At 50.4% G+C, this 18,609-nt stretch overlaps 1 protein-coding gene across 2 annotated transcripts; it reads right to left on the reverse strand.

Moving 5' to 3' along the window:
- Positions 1 to 386: 386 nt before the first annotated feature.
- Positions 387 to 17,033, reverse strand: MAP1LC3A (microtubule associated protein 1 light chain 3 alpha). Of its 2 annotated transcripts, none has more exons than XM_082773287.1 (4): positions 16,899 to 17,033; positions 6,648 to 6,703; positions 1,872 to 1,978; positions 387 to 883 (listed from the first exon to the last, which is right to left on the reverse strand). In XM_082773287.1, the coding sequence occupies exons 1-4, from the start codon at positions 16,936 to 16,938 to the stop codon at positions 715 to 717; spliced, it is 372 nt and encodes a 123-aa protein (XP_082629413.1). In that variant the 5' UTR covers positions 16,939 to 17,033; the 3' UTR covers positions 387 to 714. The 2 variants fall into 2 exon arrangements, with proteins under 2 accessions (XP_082629413.1, XP_082629414.1); XM_082773288.1 differs by having other exon boundaries at positions 387 to 1,386.
- Between the last annotated feature and the right edge of the window lie 1,576 nt (positions 17,034 to 18,609).

Here is an 18,609-nt window from a genome sequence, read left to right on the forward strand (position 1 = left end):
AGTCCATCAACCCAAGCCAGCAACTCTTGCCATAGCTTGGACTAATCAGCTCCAAGGACTGGGCATACAACGCAGTAGCAAACATGGGGAGCATGCACTCTTACCTGACAAGTTAGCATAGACAAATGAGATGGAAACAGAACATTCCTACAAGACACAACTTGAATTTATATTTATTATATATATATATATATTTATATATGTACCTTTGTATAGATTAAACTGGGTGGAATTTTATCGTATATATTTTTTGGTATAATACATACAAAACAGGAATGGGAATGTAGCAAATACAAATCATTACATTCCTTGAACAAACTCTTTGCCACATTGACACTGAAAAATTGCATGCAATGGGGAGACATAGAGAAGGGAAATAAGTTCTATTTAAAAAAAAAAAAAAAAAAAAAGAAGCAAATACAATCTAGGTACAACTGTCAACAGAGGAGCAGCACTATATATAGCAAACCTGTATAAATTAAAAGTAAATTTCACTCTGACATCTACTATGACTTAAAGTGCAACAAAGCCTTATTTACCTACAGAAAACAGGAAAAATTACCCCCTCTCCCTATTCCAACCTTTCCCTCAAACAAAACAAAACAAAACAAAAACAACTAAAGAATATACATTATCCACAGTCCTATAGAGACACTTACATCTACTCAGTAGCACCAAGAATCTGATACGGGTATAATTAAAATCAATTAAAACTCAGGAGCAATGATAACATTTGTTTGCTGCTTTTGCAGACTTCCTGCCCTTTATTAGTGTCTGGGAGAAGGAGGCAGCTCTCCCTGTGCTGAAAGCGAAGGTGACAGTGTCCTCTTCAGTGTCCCAGGACACCTCTCTCCACCACTGGCCAAACCATTCTGGCAGTAGGCTAGAAACACATACACACAGTGAGAGCAGCAGGGGTTATGCTAAGGGGATGGAACAGGAAGCTGAGGCCCAATTTGTGTGCCTGGGTGTCTATAGGTCTACACGCACACATGTGCATGCGCATGGAGGGAACAGAACTATCTACACAGAGCTGAAGGGTTGTGTGAGTCCAATACACGTGACGAGCCTCTTTGGTGAGAGGGTGAAAGGAAGGGGAGGAAGGGAGAAGAAGGAAGTCAGCACAGGTCCCCTCTTGCGAGCCCCTGGTTGTGCGGTTTCCCAAGGCCAGGGGCCTGTGCACCACAGTTCATCCGTCTCCACATGCCACCTCTCGGCAGGCCTCAGTAGCCAAAAGTCTCCTGGGAAGCATAGACCATGTAGAGGAAGCCATCCTCATCCTTCTCCTGCTCATAGATCTCTGAGATGGGGGTGGACACGCTCACCATGCTGTGCTGGTTCACCAGCAGGAAGAAAGCCTGGGTGGGATTCAGCTGCAAGCGGCGCCTGGAGGGGCAATGGCAGGAGGACCTGGGTCAACTCACTGTGAGAGCAAGTTCTGCCTCCCCCCACGATGCTGTTCACATAGGACTGGGCCAGCACAACCAGGACCTCCTCCCATATGCTCAGGACATGCTGCTGGTGAGCCATGCTGAGCTCCTAGGGGTTCTAAGGCATCAGGAGTTGGGGCTCTGCAAAGCTCCTTTCTCCAAACACTGCTGCGTTGGGCAAAGCAGAGGGGACTCTTCCATCGGAGCTGAAGGATAAAGGAAGGGAACCGGAGTCCCCTTTGTCAGCTCATGAAGTAAGGGAGAGGTCATAGTCCTTCATCAGGTGCTGGGTATCCCTCACAGACATAACTTGTCCATACTACAACAAAATGTTGCTGTGTTTTTTCTGTCCTCTATCCTCACCCTCAGCAGCTGCCTTTGCCTCACCCTCACCCCACTTCTCTGTGTTCACAGCACGTCAGTCAGGGCCACCCTACTCACCGGATTATTTTGACCAATTCACTCATGTTGACATGGTCTGGGACAAGGAACTTGGTCTTGTCCAGCACTGGCAGCTGTTTCTCCCCTTTATAGCGTTCAATGATGACCTGGGGAGAAAGTCAACAGCAGGGTTAGCCTCAGTTTACAGTGCCCCAAGCCATAGCCTCAAGGTCATATAAGTGGAGAAGTTGAGGTAAGGCCCTCCTTGTTTCTCCCTGCAGAGAAACAAAAAAGGACACAAGCAGTGACCGCCAGGTTGGCTGCAGACAGCTCTTCAGCAAGAAGTCATTCCCAAGCCTGCCTGCCAGAGCCAAACAGTGGAGAGCATCCAAGATAAGCGAACTAAATATCAACTGCTCTGGCTGACTGAGAAACAGGATGCTCTAGTGGACTGATGCCTCCCCTAACATGCAGGAGATCTGTAATAGCAGCAAAGTGTATTTTAACATCACTTTCAGACTTACCAAAAACTGAGCTAAGGGTCCAACTCCCCATACACATGGCGGAGAGGACGGGGGGAGAGAAAGAGGAGCTTGCTCAACCTGATCAGTCCTGACCAGACAGCCTCTACATAACAGGAGACATTTTCCATCCCTTCTGTGCCATGAAGCTGAGCTGCTGCAGTTCAGCATTACCCTGCTTGTTTAGGAAAAGCTGTGGGTATTCCCAAATAAGCAAAGTTGTCATAAATAACTGCAAAGTCACACCAACATAATCCTTCAGAAAGGTGGGGTTGGATTTTGCCAGTTCCTTGCCTCATGATAACAGTCAGCCACACTGACTCCAAAATGCATCAGAACCCATGGCCATTTGTCTGGTGGCAGGGAGCTTCCATGGCACTTCAGCACAGTGCCACCAAGGGAACAGCCCAGCCTGTCCTCCTTGACTTTCAAGAGATCTTGCTTGGCAAAGTTCTTACCACACCTACACTCACGGAGCAGCATGCATAAATCATGCTGCCCAAAAGATGGCTCCATGGATCCAGAAGGAACAGGGAACACTGGGATTTGCCTTTGGGAATACTGCTTGATTTGCCTTTCTCTTAACTGTTTGGTGGCACACCAGCTTCTGTCAGCAGCAGCAAGGCAGCTCCTGCTGCCTGACCACAAATAAAAGCACTGAGCATCTCTGGGGTCCCTGCAGACCCAGTCAGAAGTGCAGTGGAAGAACATCCAGATCCCTTCCCAGTGCAGAAGGTCTCCTGCGCACCCCATTCCCACTCCTACTCTCTCCCTCTGCAGCAGAGGCTGCCCTGGAGAAGGGTCCCCTCACCAGCGCTTGTCTTGCTGGGAAGGAGAGCTGTTCCCAGACAGCCAGAAGAGTCCTGAACAGTACCAGACAGGAAGGAATCACAGGACAACACACCATTTGTGTGGCTGCACCTTCATCAGGAGCAGCACCACATACACAGCGCATGCAATGCCATATGCCCCATGCAGAGCTGTGGGGAACAGTGGGGCCAAGGGCAAGGATGCCAACTGGGATTTGCCTTCACTGCCTCTCAGCCCCTGCTGTGGCGGAAGGATTGCGGAGGTGAAGCTAAACACAAGCAGAAGCAGCAAGGGAAAAGTCTGGAGTGAGAACAAGGTGGTATTCCCAGACACCACTCTCAGCTTTCTCTGTCTTGCAGGGTGACACCACTGCAGCCTTTATTTACCACTGGCTACTGAGACTCATTTCTCCCCTGGAGAAAGGAATCTCCAAGGGTGTTGGCCTGGAACAGATTGAAGCCCAGCTGGTAACAGTGCTGGAGAGAGGCACCTTGCCAGTCACAGCAGCCAGCAGAAGGCAGGGGACTGCAGGACATTGCACTCAAGCCAAGCTTGGTTCCCCCAGGAGACAGCAGAGAGGTGGCTCAGCTCCTTCCACAGCCTGCTCACCACTTGCAGAGCTTCCTCCTCAGGTGTAACAGGAGGAAGTGTCCCCTAGCACAGGAGTGTGCTCTAGCACAGAGCCTGCACCCTAAGCAGTGCCCAGACAAGGGAGTGGCACAAGGCACCTAAACACCTCTCGAAGAGCCCATCCCCAAAAGGTCACACAAGGTAAACCCAGAAGCCAAAGAAACAGGACAACCAACATATGAAGGGTCCCTCAATACACCCATGTACTCACACTAGCCATGTGTCTCCTCTTTTTCCAGAGCAAAAGACCATGAAAAAACAGATATTGCTCCCTTTTGCCATATAGGGTCCTGCTAAAAGAATGATTTTATGTATTTACATACCTCCTAACTTCCCTTACTCCCTGCAGAATGAGAGGCAAGCACAAACAAAGCTATCCTATCCTGTTCAATTTGAGTTTCACTTTCACAAATGAGTATTTTGGCTACAGGTTTGGAACAGTCCAGTATTTTGGAACAGTCTCAAGGGGCTGGACTCTCACAACAGCCACATACAGGGATAAAGCTCGGGCCACTGGGAGACACAGAGGCAACACCTGGAGCTCAGAATTTTAACAGGAGTGTGCACAAAGGGACAGCAACGCAGCAACTGCTTGCACGTACACCTTCAGCTGTAGAGGGCCCTGTACACCTGGGCTGTGCCTCATTTCTCACTCGTGTATCAAAGACAGGTAGCTATCTCTAATTACCAGACAGTTCCATCCCACCAAGAAAAGCCTTTGAATTAATCCAAGAACGGGCTGATGAGGATGTCCCAGCTGGTAAAGCAACAGCTACATTGTGCCTTGAGTAAACACAGGGTCCATCATGTAGAACAGCTCCAAGAGTTTCTATTGCCAGAGCATGAGCTGCTATTTCGGTAACAGCTAAGGAACACGTGGCCAATGGATAACAAGTTCTTGCGTAGCTCTGGAGTTAAATGCATGATCAAATGCTAATATTACATCCCTGAAACCACTGGGCTTGTATACAGAACTACCTCTCTCAAGCTGCTGCCCCAGCCCAGGGGTTCCTCAGCATGGGACAACCCCCTCTCGTGGTAGGAACCCTCCTCAGACATAAAGCGAGCTCGGCACAGATGGGAAGGCTTAGGGCAGAGCCTGGGGAGACACGGTCCCACTGCAGCAGGGGCCTGGGCAGCATTCACAAACTCAACTCTTGTTGTGGGGCCCAGACTGAAGAGATGGAAGGGATTTTGTTAGGGAATGGGAACAGATGTTACAACCTGACATAGGCAAGGCTGCTGTGGCTCCGTGTAGCAAGGCTAAGGATGTATTCCCAGGAGGCATGTGCACACACAGCAATGCACGTATATAACACATACAGATCTCCATACACAGCCAGCCACACAGATCAACACTCCTGTGAATGCTACCATCATCAACAGCCTCCCCCTGTCCAGCTGAGTAGGGTGGAAGTCCCTCAGTGGGAATAGGTACAATGTCCCCTCAGTCTCAAAGGCACTCCGGCATTTACTCATATCAAGGTCTGTTGGCCTTGGACACTGGAGCTGAGGGTCCCTGGCACAGCCCTGGCAGGAGCCCAGGGAAGGCTGTCCCTTCCTCTGAGTACATAACTCAAGTTTCCATCCACCACTGTCCTGAGACCAGGTATTATTTTGGGTCCCCTAACTGACATTGCATCTCTGTGCTCCTCTGTGAATGTGCAGATGTGTTTGTTTGTTTAACCCTATAACCTGGCAGATATTTCTTTTCAAAGCACAAACACAGCCTTGGCTTTCCCTCTGCAGCACTGCTGTCCATGAGTCACCAGATCTCGTTTAGCTGAGAATTAAAGTGCTCTGGGCTTGCTCCTGTTGCTACCCCCAGTGCAAGCTGGGTTGAACAGGATTGTTCCTCTTTGATTTTAGACCCTTCAACTCAACAAAGCTGGTTTGAAGCTTGCAGCTGCTCTTCAAAGGTCCAACTTCAATGGGCTCCAGAAGGAGAGTGCTGGAGCCAATAGCTGGTGAGGGCAATGGGCAGGCATAAGCTCAGCCCATCCTCTAATGGGGCAGAGGATGGGTTTCTAAAGCATCTGCTGCAGGCTCTAGCTAGAGCTCCCAGCAAGGAGGCATGAAGCTGAGGCGGAGTCACCCCACAGCTGCCTGCCAGCCTCAGCTGGAGGTTCCTTCCCAGCAGAACTAAGTGGAAGCAGCACCCCTCGACACACACCCACAGCCTCCTCAGTAGGAGCTGTGTGTTCCTGCAGTCAGCATTTCTTGCCATGGAAATGTAGTCAGCTTCAGGAAATGCGGAGACAGAAAACTAGCCCCTGGCATAAGGTGGATAGGAAAACACAGGACAGCCCCCAGCTCCTGCCTATCTCCTTATGAGATGTGTCAGAAAATCTTAAGCACAGGCAGGCATCATTCTACAATGTGATTTTCCTTCAAACACAAGCAGAAAACTCCTTCCTTCAGGTAGAGTTCAGGTTATCTACTCCTCTGTCTCTATTGGGCAGAGACAAACACATCAACAGTGCTCTTCCCATGCAGTCCCCCACACCTGCACCCCTTCCTCACCCCCTCAGGAAGCACTCTCATGGAGAGATTTGTCTTTCCCTGGGCACAAAGTCAAGCCACACATGCTGCAAATCCTCCAGGCCCTCTGTAAAAGCAAAAGGGGACTCACCCAAAGGCCTAGAGTAGAAACCGGAGATGCAGGAAGAGGGCAGCAGCTGCAACACAGCTTGCTGTGAGTCCTGCTAGCAGGAAGGGTGTGACGTGAGCCCTCTCCATCTGGGCCATCTTCTCCCAATCTCATAGAGCTGCAGGCTCAAACCCTTTTGCTTATTCCAATGCATAGGAAGCCCCAGCAACACAAGTGAAGTTACTTTAACAGTTAATTACGAGAAGAGCAAGAATCAGCACTTACTGGGATTTTGTTTGGATGCTGCTCTCGTATCTGCTGTACTTCTTTACAACGATCCGCTGGAAGGAAAAAAGTAAAACAAGGAAGTTAGGAACATCTGGCTGTGATAATTCAAGTCAAAACGAAGCAGCCAACCTACAAGCTACAAACTGACAGGAGGGATATGGCAAAAGTAATACAAATTCTGTTCTCTGGGCCACTGCTTCATATCTTGCAGCAGTGAGATTGTCAGCACAATCTCAGCTTCAGTGAGCAGACCCTTATGGCTTCTCACCACCCAAATCGCCCCCCAAAGATGGGAAGTGCCACCCTGCCTGGTAAAACTGGCCAAAACATGTGGAAACAAAGTGACTGAAATAAAACTGTAAGGATTATAAATCTGTATTCCTAAATCCATGTGAGCAGAGTTCATAACCATCAGTGCCAGGTAGCAGCAGCAGCTTTAGGGTCTCAGCTCTGGAAGCTCAGGCTCCTCATGTCTCCTGGCTGCTTCCCCAGATGATTCTCCATCTGGGACTAGGTTTTAGCCATTTCCTTCTGCCTGCTGTGTACTTGCAAGCACTACTTGGCAGAGTGCCTCAGTCCTAAAGAGATACACCTTGTCAACTAGGACTCCTTCACCATCACAGATCTGCAGCTACAACCGCTCTTGGCCTGAGAGATAGTATTTCTAGACCTGCAGTGGAAACAGGGGAACAAAGTTAAGCAAGGAGAAGGACCCATACGCTGTAGGGTTTTTTTCCTGCAGTTACTCCCAAACATTCTAACACATCTTCCTCCAGAGTTCACACTCACTGATACATACAGCAGGCAGCACATGAAAGTATGCATGCTTTTTGAGCTGACAGGAGAATTTCAATCCCCCCCCCCCCCCATTGATCTGCCAGAGGAACCTCTACTTTTTGCCCCAATTCAAAACTGGAGGGTGGGGAAGCCGAGCAGGGTGCCAGCAGGCTGTGTGTCCCGCACAGGGACACGGCGGCCCCCGGCCTCCTCCTGGGAGGCACCGCACAGCCTGCAGAGACTTTGAAGTGCACTGGAGAATCAGTGTCACAGATCACAGTGTGTGAGCCATGGGTTATGGCCGATAACTACAGGCTGCCCAGACATGCAAACATCTCGTAGAAGATCTTGATGTCACAGGACCTGTCCTAGATTACCCTGCCGCCCACAGCACCTGCCCCAAGCCTGGCTGCCTTCCTCAGGCAGCCCAAGTGCCTCCTGACCTGCCTCCAAGTGCCTCTTACCTGAGGTAAGGGCAAGTGCAGGTGACTGTATTGTACATGTATTTTCTACCCATAAGTTTTGAGCATTTCTCCTCTAACTACTCAATAAAACCTTGTTGCTTGCAGATACTACTTTGGGAACAGCCTGGAACTCTTTAGAGGCAACAAGGCTACAAAATCACCATATCACAGAAGTTTTCGAGCATTATTTTTGCCTCCCCTGAGAGGAAAACATCCCTCTACTAGGAACAGCCAGACCTTCCTTCTATAGTGCTTCATGGGCTAGCAAGACAGCAAGATTATTTGGACTGAATGAAAAATTTGAGCATACTTGTTTCGGCTCTCATGACTGGATATGTGTTTCTTAATGCTTCCATTTCACCCTATCCAATGATCTGGGGCATACAGAGTTATCCCATGAAGGAGCCAACTTTCCCAAGGTCTCAGTCACTGAGGAGTTACACAGAAATCAGCACAGGTGATGCTGGTATGATGGCAACCCATTGGGAATGTAGGGCACCAAGAGAGAGCAGCCAGCCTGCAGCATATGCCTGCCTCCCTGCAGAGCCCTGCTCCTACTGCTCAATGCACTCCACAGCACATCCCAAAGCCTACAAGCCCGAAGCAGGAGCAGACAGCATATTGGCACACATACTTAGACAACCTGACTGCTGTTGACTCAGATCTGCTGGGGACTAACATAGCCTGCAGAGTGCTTTGTGTTTTTCCAGCTTCAGTATCCACGCTGTCCTGCATCTCTCTGCCATCTCTATAGAGGTGTTGCCATGTGGATGAGCCTCCTCAAAGCCAGCAGGAATTCAGGGCATGAGCCATCAGCTCTGAAGTTCTCACTAGTTGGAGCAACAGCTGCCTATTCACACCCTCTGAGACCTGCCACGCACCCAGAATCTGGTCCTTCTGCTCACAGGGGTTGGAGCTTTTTCAGCCTCTCTCATCCCATAGGACCCTGTGGGACCCAGCAGCTTGGCATTATCACAAAGCAACGGCAGAATGTGCTGCTGCTTCGGCTCCAGGGGCTGTCCGTTTCAGAGTCTACCTTCAGGAAAGCCGTTCAGGGCAACCCGACCTAAGCTGTCCAGGTGCCTGAAGATTCAGGCAGAAGTCTCCAGGACATCCAAAGATCTCCTAAGGATCACGTGCAGTCCCCTCTTAGTCTTAGTGTACCAATTACTTCCACGACTATCTCCTGCCCAAGTAGGGCTGGGAATCGGGAGAAGCCATCCTGCACCAAGCCCTGCACAACGGGGTCATTTCTATGTGCACAACAGAGGTGGATGTGAATCCTCTGCCTCAAGAAAGCATCCTCAACACCCTGCAGCAAAGAATAGCTATATACTACTATCTTTAATTTAGCTCACATGTGGTCTAATTAAGTAAATCACAGGAATAAAGAGAAAACAGTAAGAAGGGATGGAACAGGGATCAGGAGCGTGCAGCGGCTGTTGATAGGGGACAGCCCAGCCCCAGGCCATGCAGGGCACTGCCAGTAGGCAGCTTCCCTCCCCTTCTGCCAGCAGTGTCTGCAGTCATGCTTCACATGCTGCAGATCCGATCTTACAAACCTTGTTCTTCTCCTGAATTATAGTTGTGCTAGTTGAGGTTAAGACTTTCCCCTTTGCTGCAGCACCTGGCTACAGTCAGGTCTTGGCTGATCGGTGAATGAGAGCTGTTTACAGGACCCAGCCCATACCCTCATTTTTCCTCTGGTCCCTCCAAGAGCTGTTTACAGGACCCAGCCCATACCCTCATTTTTCCTCTGGTCCTTCCCCACCACAAGGACAAGCCAAACACCTCCCTGCACTTTGGCAGCTCAGGGACTCCAGCTGGGGGGGATGACAACAACGGAAATAAGACCATTATTTCAAAAGGGCCGAGCAAAGGTGAATAAACTGCAGACACACACCAGAGGGAGAAGCACTGCCTCTGCTCCCAGGTGTGGGCACCATTCATCAGCCACGAGGGGAGCCAGGCTTCTACTGCCAGGATGCAAAAGCTCAAAATGGCAGTAAGATAAAAACCACGTTTTTTTATTGGCTGTTCCTGAAAAAAAAAAAAAAAACAAAAAACACTTCACTGCTAGGGCCTATTGAAAGACGGGAGTATTTTTGTAGCAGTGCATATGCCAAGAAAATTGCCTCTCTCTCCTCCAACTGCTGTTTCAGCTGTTAAGCACGAACAGCAAAGCTTGCAAATTGTCCCAAGCACAGGGATCTCTGCTATTTTCTTGACTGAGGTCCTTCCCGAGCTGCTCTCCCAAAAATGTGGACATACAACATCTCCAATGGCAATATAGGATGATATCATTATGCCAGTTAAGGACAACAGTGGAAAATTTTACAACTTTCAGAGCATGAACCTGTTTGTCAGAAGCGCCCAGGAACTCTGGCTATGGGACACAGGGCTTGGCTGTGCCGAACACCATGCAGACACAGGATGAAAGGACAGCCCTGGGTGCACAAGAGCTTAATTGGACAAAAGATACAGATGGTGGAACATAAGGCAAACACGTGGCAAAGTCTCCAACAGCAGTTGCACAAGGGGAAGCATTTTTCAGGGGACAGCAGACAAATGCTGGTCAGGCACTGGTACTGCCCTGGGGCAGCAGATGGACTCAGTGACCAGCTCTACTGCCTGTGACCAACAGCAACACTGCAACTTGCATTTGAAAACACCACCTGCACATGCTATCAACATGCTGCAAGGTCAACAGCACCCGAGCTGAGCAAGAGCACTCAGGAAGCCCTGGAGCTGTCTCTGCCACCTGCTAGGTGCTCTGCCAGCCAGCATGAGGCTGAGTCTGCCTCACATCCAAAGAAGCTGCAGAAAACCAACACGTTTCCCCAAGTAGCTGCTGTGCTCAGTCCCACTGCAGAGTGTTGCTGGAGCATGGTCCTCCCGCCAAGAGATCTTCTGCAAGGAAGGAGGAATTGGATAGTCTGAAATAAGGATGCATCTGGGATGAGCTGGCACCTGCCAAAGACATGGGCAAGTTATGCAGGTCATTCCAGATGAATGTCAATAAATATTTATGTAACATGCTGCCCTAAGGCCTGACACCTCTGCCTACCAGGAAATACATCCCTGTTTATCTGCTCACACCACGGCTAACCTGCCTGTCCCTGTCTGGTGCTGGAGAGCTCAGTCTCAGGCCCACGGCACTGCAGGAGGCGCAAGGAGACACTCCCACATCCAGGACAGGAGGATGAAGCTGGTGAGGCCAGCCCTGCCCCAGGAAGGCAGTCCTTGCTGCTGAGAAAGGGCCATTGTCCCAGGCCACATGGGACAGCAGCATGACTGCAACTTGGCAAAGATTGTGATCACTGTTCCTAGCCTTCTTCTTTTGTCTGCAAAGCTGGGGGCCTCTGGATGGGTAGGAGGACTCAGGACAAAACACACTGTTTTGAACTTGCTGTCCAACACAAAGTGTATCTCTGAGATATGGTACAGGTAGAGGGTTATGCTCTGCTGTCACAGAAAGGTATCAGAGGTAGAGCTTACAAATAGATTAAACAGGAATCATGCTCCATTTTCTTAGTGGTTTCACAATGTGAGCACGATTTTGAGCCTACCTCCAGGGAGGAGCATTTGTATCTGTCACATCTGTGGTAAGGGCTCAGCTCGTCGCCAAGCAGAGCCACGCAGCAGCTGCTAAGTCTAAACTCACGCCAAGAGACTTGATTTCTGGTCGCACAGCTCTGTGTCCCCCTGCCATGGAACACACAAGGGGAACACCAGGCCTCCATCATTCAGATGGGGCAATTCAGGGCTTCTCCTCTCTGCACCTGCCCAGGGACATCCCCAACGCAGCAGTGCAGGCGCTGTATGCTCCAGCACACACAGCGAAATGAAGAGAGATGGAGAAGTCTGGAGTCACATCATTGTGACGTGACGGGGGGCGTTATGAGGAAGATACAGCTCTGCTCCATGCACACAGACAGCTTTGCAGTGGGCCTGGCACAGGGGACCAGTGGAAGATGCTCCTGTACTTCCTTGTTGAGCCCACCCTTGAGAAGCTGCATGCAGGCCAAGAGAAGGGGCCCTGCTACACTGAACGGCACTGCAGGGGTTTGGACCCTCGACCTCCCCTCTTCACTTACAGCCCAAGGGCAGCTGGATGCATCAGCCTGGATGCCACAGAGAGGATGGATGTAGTGTACTCAGTCAGGAGAAGAAATCACTGTCTTGTTACATCAGACCAGATGTTTTCTCTTCCCCTCAGATGAAGTTAACCAAGTAAAGGCTGTTGTTTCTCAACAAGCTTTAGTGCACCCTTGCTACAAAATGGCACTGAGGAGCCAATGGCTCTGCTTCCAGAGACAGGGACTGTGTATAAAGGACAAGAAAAAGAGAAGGAGAAAGCAGATGTTGAAAGCTCCTCCCCTGAGCATGGGGGGCAAACAAGTCCATACCTTCTGTGCCATGTCTGGATTGTACACACTGTGTTTACATCAGTGCTCCAGATAAAGAACCATCTTTTTTTGCTCAATGTTTAGTCACAGTTTCACTAACCCTGGAAAAAGAACAAGTTCCTTTCTTATGAACAGCCAGAAGGCTGTCCTCTGCAAGGGCTTCCCTCTGCCTTTTGTTTGTTCTCCGCACTCCCGAGCTTCCAGGATAGCAGGAATGTACTCACATTTCTCAGAACCACTCAGGATGCTTCAAGTTGTTCAAACAAAGGACTGGCGCTCCTGACAACGACAAGGCAGAACACATCTGCACATGTACAGAGGTTGGGTCAGGTACTGGGTCTGGCTGGAATGTTAACTTTCCCGACAGCAGCCCATACAGTGCCGTACTCTGTACTTGTAGCTGGAACAGCAGTGTTATCACATCAGTGTTGTGTCTACTGCTGAGCAGCAGTGGCACAGCATTGGGCCTTTCTCTAACCCTCCTAGGGGGTGGGCAAAAAGTGAGGAGAGAAACATCACTAGGGCAGCTGACCTAAACCAATCAAAGGGATATTCCATACCATGTGGTGTCACACTCAGCAATAAAAGGTGGAAACAGGAAGAAGAGGGGAGGGGTGGGCTCTCGTTGAGAAGACGTCGGTCCTCCTCTCGAACACTGGCTGCGTGCGTTGAGGCCTTGCTTCAAGGACGTGGTCAATCATCGCTCATTTGTGGGAAGTAGAGAGTAATTTCTTTCCTCTGCACTTCCATATAGCTTTCATTTATTTTGTTTGTTTGTTTTCCTCCCTTTTTCCCCTTTTCCCTTTTACTTCCCCTTAGTTAAATTGTTTAGTTCATGGTAGTCTTTATTTAATTATTATAATTATTTCCCTTTAATTAAATTATCCTTATCTCAACCCGTGAGTTGTTCTTTGCTTTACTTCTCCCCCTCCTCATCTAAAGGAGGGGGAGTGAGAGAGCGGTTGTGGGGTTTAGCTGCCCAGCACGGTAAAACCACCACAGGTCATTGCTGTTTGCACACAAGCATGCTTGGACACGCAGAGATTTGCAGGGCCTATTTGGGGAGACATGCCAGGCAGGAGAGACTCGGATATATTCCTTTGTTTTCCCTCAAAACCTATTCTCAAACTGCCTTCAAGACAAAAGGCATCGAACAATGCCCCAACCAGTTAGTGGTGTGTACACGCAGTGGTCGGCCACAGGTGGTGGCACAAGCACGGTGATGTCCTGGGAGACCTCCGGCAGGGCCCTGGTGGCAGCGGTCCCGCCACGACTGGCAGCAGAAGGCAGGCTGAGGCCAAGGGCGATGACCAGGCTGTGGCCACAACTCAGCAGTGGCAGAGGCGAATTCACCAGTCCAGGACTCATTGGAACCTCTGCCCTTCTGGTTGGAGGGGTTATCTTCATTTTTTGTAGTGAAAAAAGTATCAAGTAAGGACCGAGAGACACACAGGCCTTATTATTCCTGTCTGCCAGTTGGGAGCTTTCATTATATATATATATAGTGTGTGTATATATATATATATATATATATATATATACACACTATATAAAATAAATATTTGCAGTCTGTACATCTCACTGGCATTTGTTTTCAACATAACTCCTCTTGTACAAATATTTTTGTCAATGCTGTTAATTAACCCCACATCAAATCACGTCACAGAACATCCTCAGCGATTAATACAAGCAGGTAGAGGCCACCAGGCATCAAGGTGAAACAGCAAACCTCACTTCAAGGAGCCCTGTCTGTTAAAGCACAGCTGCAAGAGCGTGAGCGCTCAAAGCACAGCGCATGAGGACAAGCTGACCCTGCAATCAACCTCAGAACAAGACCAGGATATTTTTCCAAGTGACCATTACGCAAAACAGGTATGACAAGCACAGGATGGCACGTGGCAGAGACAGTTTGTCCACTGGTGGTCTTTCAACTGATACAAGCTTGGCCAGCTTATACTAGGTGAGTCCCCAGAGAAGGCAATGCTTTATTTTTCCCTGGAGCCAAGAGGAGAGGGAATTCAGTTCTACATGCTGCTCTCACCTATTGCTGCCTTTTCTGTAAAGAGAAGTGCATTCGCAGACCTGAAGGCAAGTCTCCCAGGGAACTGAATACAGAATGGGAATATTCAGTGTATAGAGGCTGAGGTCAAACCTCAGTCTGTCACCTAGCCAGGGGCTCCAGGACACACACGTACATGTCTCCTCACAAAGTGCCTCAATTTCAACAGGACACCAGGGCACAAGGCTGGCTCACTACGAGACCTGAGCTCGGCTGACCGGCCGGTGAGGTGTAAGGTCCATGTCCATACTCACACCAGTTACACACCGCAGCGAAAACAAAGCCTGAAGCTTGCTGGCAGTCTCTCAACAGCAGGACTGACACTGCAAAACAATCCCTCTGAGAGCAGCGGGAGGCATCATTGCCACCTAACCCGCTGGAGGACTCATGCTCCTCACAGGATGTGCGACGGTGTCATCGGGCAGCGCACATGCAGCTGCAGCCAGGACACACCCTGTTTCTTTGCCACAGACCACAGCTTTGTTCTGGAAACTGTTTTGGACTCCTGCAATGGGCCTGACTAAGCAGAACACGGCAGCCTCAGCATCCCCAGAAAGGATTAGGATGGGGGAGCTGAGGGTCACCACCAGATTTTACCCCCATGCATCCAGACCAAAGATTCCCTGCTGCAGATGTGCCAAGGGCTGAAGCAGCTCATGGCACCTCACTCTCTCACTGTGCTTTGGATCACAGGGAAAGCCAGACTCTGTGCCCTCAGCATGCCTCATCTCCAACCTTTGGTGTTTCTCATACAGTTCCTTTTTCAAGTCCTCAACCACAATGGGCAGGAATCTGGAAAATTTATTCAGAATAGACACAAGATAAAGCAGATGGACAAACAGAAGAAACTCAATGGAAAAATAAATCTCGCTATCAAAACTACAAGGGGAAAACGGGCACGGAGAAAAGCAGGATCCTCACTAAGAGGTGGCAGACCAAGACCTAAGAAAGCCACTTGCTGTGAAAGCAAGCAAGCCAGAGCCTGGGCAGCTTTTGTGAACAACCATATTCCTGACTCTCCATTTTCTGTTTTTTTGGAACTGTTCCACTTCTCTAAAGTTTTGAAGCCTTAAAAATTAAGCCATTCTGAGGGTACAGTGTCCCTGGAAATATTTTCCATCAGCCCTCTCCAACTGCATTGTAAACAGTCACTTCCTGCTCCTGTTGTGTAATGATTTGACGATGAAAACAAGCTGTATTTACTTTCTCCAACGAAGCAATTCCAGCCCTGACCCAAAGCAACTGCGTGGGCTGCCAGGCCTCCACCTCCTTCCCCTCCCCCTGGCCAAGCTCTGCAAAACAGTCAGCTGAGGGAGCAAAAGGGCAGAGGAAAATACACAGAAACAGGCAGCACAGGCAGTTGCCAGCACCAAACTCCCTCATCCCCCTCTTTCCCTGTCAGGCTATTTTAATCCTGCTTTCTTTTAACTGCTCTGAGACTTGGATTTTGTTTTCCTTCAGGTTTGCGTGAAGTCTGAGCAATGTGGAAAGGCACAAGCCAGACTCCTCCTGACTGTGATAAGCTGATTCTCACCAGTTTGGCAGTAGGTACTTACCAAGGGTTTGATTTAGGACTTTATTGCTTTTAACAAAGAGCTTAGGAGAGTAGAGTATAAGACAGCAGTGAGCAAAGCAAGCATCCCCTAGGCAGCAGACCTGATTTTTGTTAGTGCACGTTTACTTGGATGGGTCGCTGCAGCCTGAGGAGGCTGGGTAACTGCTCAAGGCTGGAAGGGTTGTGACAATAAGTTGCCAAATAGTTACAGTGTCCAAGAGAAAAGCAGTGAGGGGCTGGCTCAGCACTTTGGGAGGAAAAAGCTCCAGTTTTAAAGCCTCGCGTAGGAAACATGCCCTAACCAGCACCTGGCCAGCACCTGACACCCAAGTTCCTGTTTGGCACCAATAGCCCTCGTTTGGGCATCACCTAGCAGTAACGCCCAGATGATCCCTCCCTGCTCGGGACGTGACCGCCAGAAACACGCGTGTTCCCCAGCGTCAGCTGGCAGAGGTCAGGAGAAGCAGCAGCTGGTGTTCCACCCGGTTTCACCATCGGTTCGGCAACCAGGCCCGGCGCCTTCCACGGCAGGCGCCGCCTGCCCCTGCACAACGCCGCGCGCTTGAGCGAACAGCGCCCGGGAGGCGAGGGAGGAACCCGCAGGGCTCAGAGCTCCGGGGAGCCGCCCCCGCGCCGGGCGGCCGGGGCGAAAAGCAGCTCCCCGGGGGGCTGCGGGGCACGGTGCGGCGCAGGTTTCCCTTCCCTTCCCTTCCCTTCCCTTCCCTTCCCTTCCCTTCCCTTCCCTTCCCTTCCCTTCCCTTCCCTTCGTCCCCGAGCCCCAGGCCAGGCCCTCCCCGCCCTGCTCACCCCCCGGGGCCAGCCCGGAGGCCCGGTGGCCGTGGGTCCCCCGAGCTCAGCCCCAGCCCCTGCCCCGCTCCCCAGGCGGCCGCCTCCCACCGCGCGTGACCGGGCACCGCGGCCCGGCGCCGCCCGGCCGCCCCTCGCGGAGCCGTCCCCACGGCTCAGGGCCCGGGCGGGGCTCACCGAAGGCGCGGCGCTGCTTGAAGGGCCGGTCCGAGGGCATGGCGGGGCCGGGCCGGAGCGCGAGTGCCAGCGGCGGCTCCGTGCGGCGGGCGCTGCGGCGGAGCGGGGCGGTGACGTCACCGCGGCACGCCTGAGGGGCGGGGCCTCTGCGCCCCGGAGGGCGGGGCGGCGGCAGGGCACGGGGCGGCGGCAGGGCACGGGGCGGCGGCAGGGCACGGGGCGGCGGCAGGGCACGGGGCGGCGGCAGGGCACGGGGCGGCGGCAGGGCACGGGGCGGCGGCAGGGCACGGGGCGGCGGCAGGGCACGGGGCGGCGGCAGCCACCGCGGCCTCCGCGCGGAGCTGCCGCGAGCCAATCAAAGCCGGCAGGGAACGGGACGGCAGCGCGCCGCGGGGGAACGGCGCTTCGCGTGCCTCCTGAACGCACGCTGCGGCGCAAGCTGTGCTCTGCTCACAGCGCCTCATCGTCTGCGGTGGGAAGCACGGGCGGGCACAGAACGGTAAAGGAGCGAGCACCATCAGTTATAAAAAAGACACAGAAGCATGTTTTTTTATTTTTAAATTTTATTTTTTAATGCTGATCATTGTCACCTACTTACTTTATTAAAAAATATTTAACTAAAACCTAACAAAGTACTTTCTCCTTGTAGGGTTTACCCGACAAAGGAAACAAATTATTTTCAGGGCTAAAGTAATGGGTACTTCCTGCTCACACAAAATTGGATATTGATGAACAAATGTAAAGTCTTCAGTTCACTGCTGTAAGAAAGACACAGGTAAAGACGTTCATTTCCAAAATACACCCAAATCTAACCAGAAAATATATAAGCAGAAGTAGTGATGTTGACTTAGGGCAAGCTGATTAACTTTACAGACTGCATGCTCAGGTGAAGGATTTATTACTATTGTTATAAAGTGCTAACCCCTTTTTGAAGGCACAAGGAACACTTTCTATTTTAGTGATTCGATCTCTGATTTTATCCATGCAGACCAGCTTACAGGACTAGGGCCATAATTCCACAAAACATTATTTATACGCCTTGAGTGGGAGAAGACACATGCACGGAAGCTCTGGAGCTTCTCAGCATGTTATTGTACTTACATAAATGGGACATGGTTGAAGGAGGGTTTTTATTCCTTCCAGCCTCAGCTTTCCTGAAAAATCTTGCACACAACTTGTCTGAAGATCCACAGAAGATTAATTTCTGCAAGTCTAGCTTTTGTGGTCCTAAAATGTTGAGGCCTCTAGTAGAGGAATGGAGGCAGTAAGTGCTGCTGCTCACAGCCCAGAGCCATACCTCAAGCTTCCCAAACTTTTCATTGACTTGTTAATGCATTAGTTTTATTTTTTTTTTCTTCTTCTGTCTTCACAACAGGTGCTTCCTCTGCCTTCAGATAGGGACCCATGAAAATTCACTTCTCAAAGACAGCAAACTAGGCCAGTCTCCAACCATTAACACAAAGCAGCTCAAAGGCACAGAGCACAAAAGTTATTCAAGCCCTCCTCTGAATCACCACTTCTGGATAGGAATAAAAGACTAGAACAGCTTATCCCTCTGTCTTCAATTTGCTCTTGTCAGTACTTTTACCATATGAATGACTAGGCCCAAACTCAGCAAATACAGGACAAGCAAAATGTCACCCAATCTCCTTCTTTGACCTCATTAAGGTAACTTAGGATAAGCGAAGTCTACCTCTAATTTGCTTGTAGA

This window comes from Aythya marila (assembly GCF_965140915.1).
Source record: "Aythya marila genome assembly, chromosome: 16".
NCBI classification, from domain to species: domain Eukaryota; kingdom Metazoa; phylum Chordata; class Aves; order Anseriformes; family Anatidae; genus Aythya; species Aythya marila.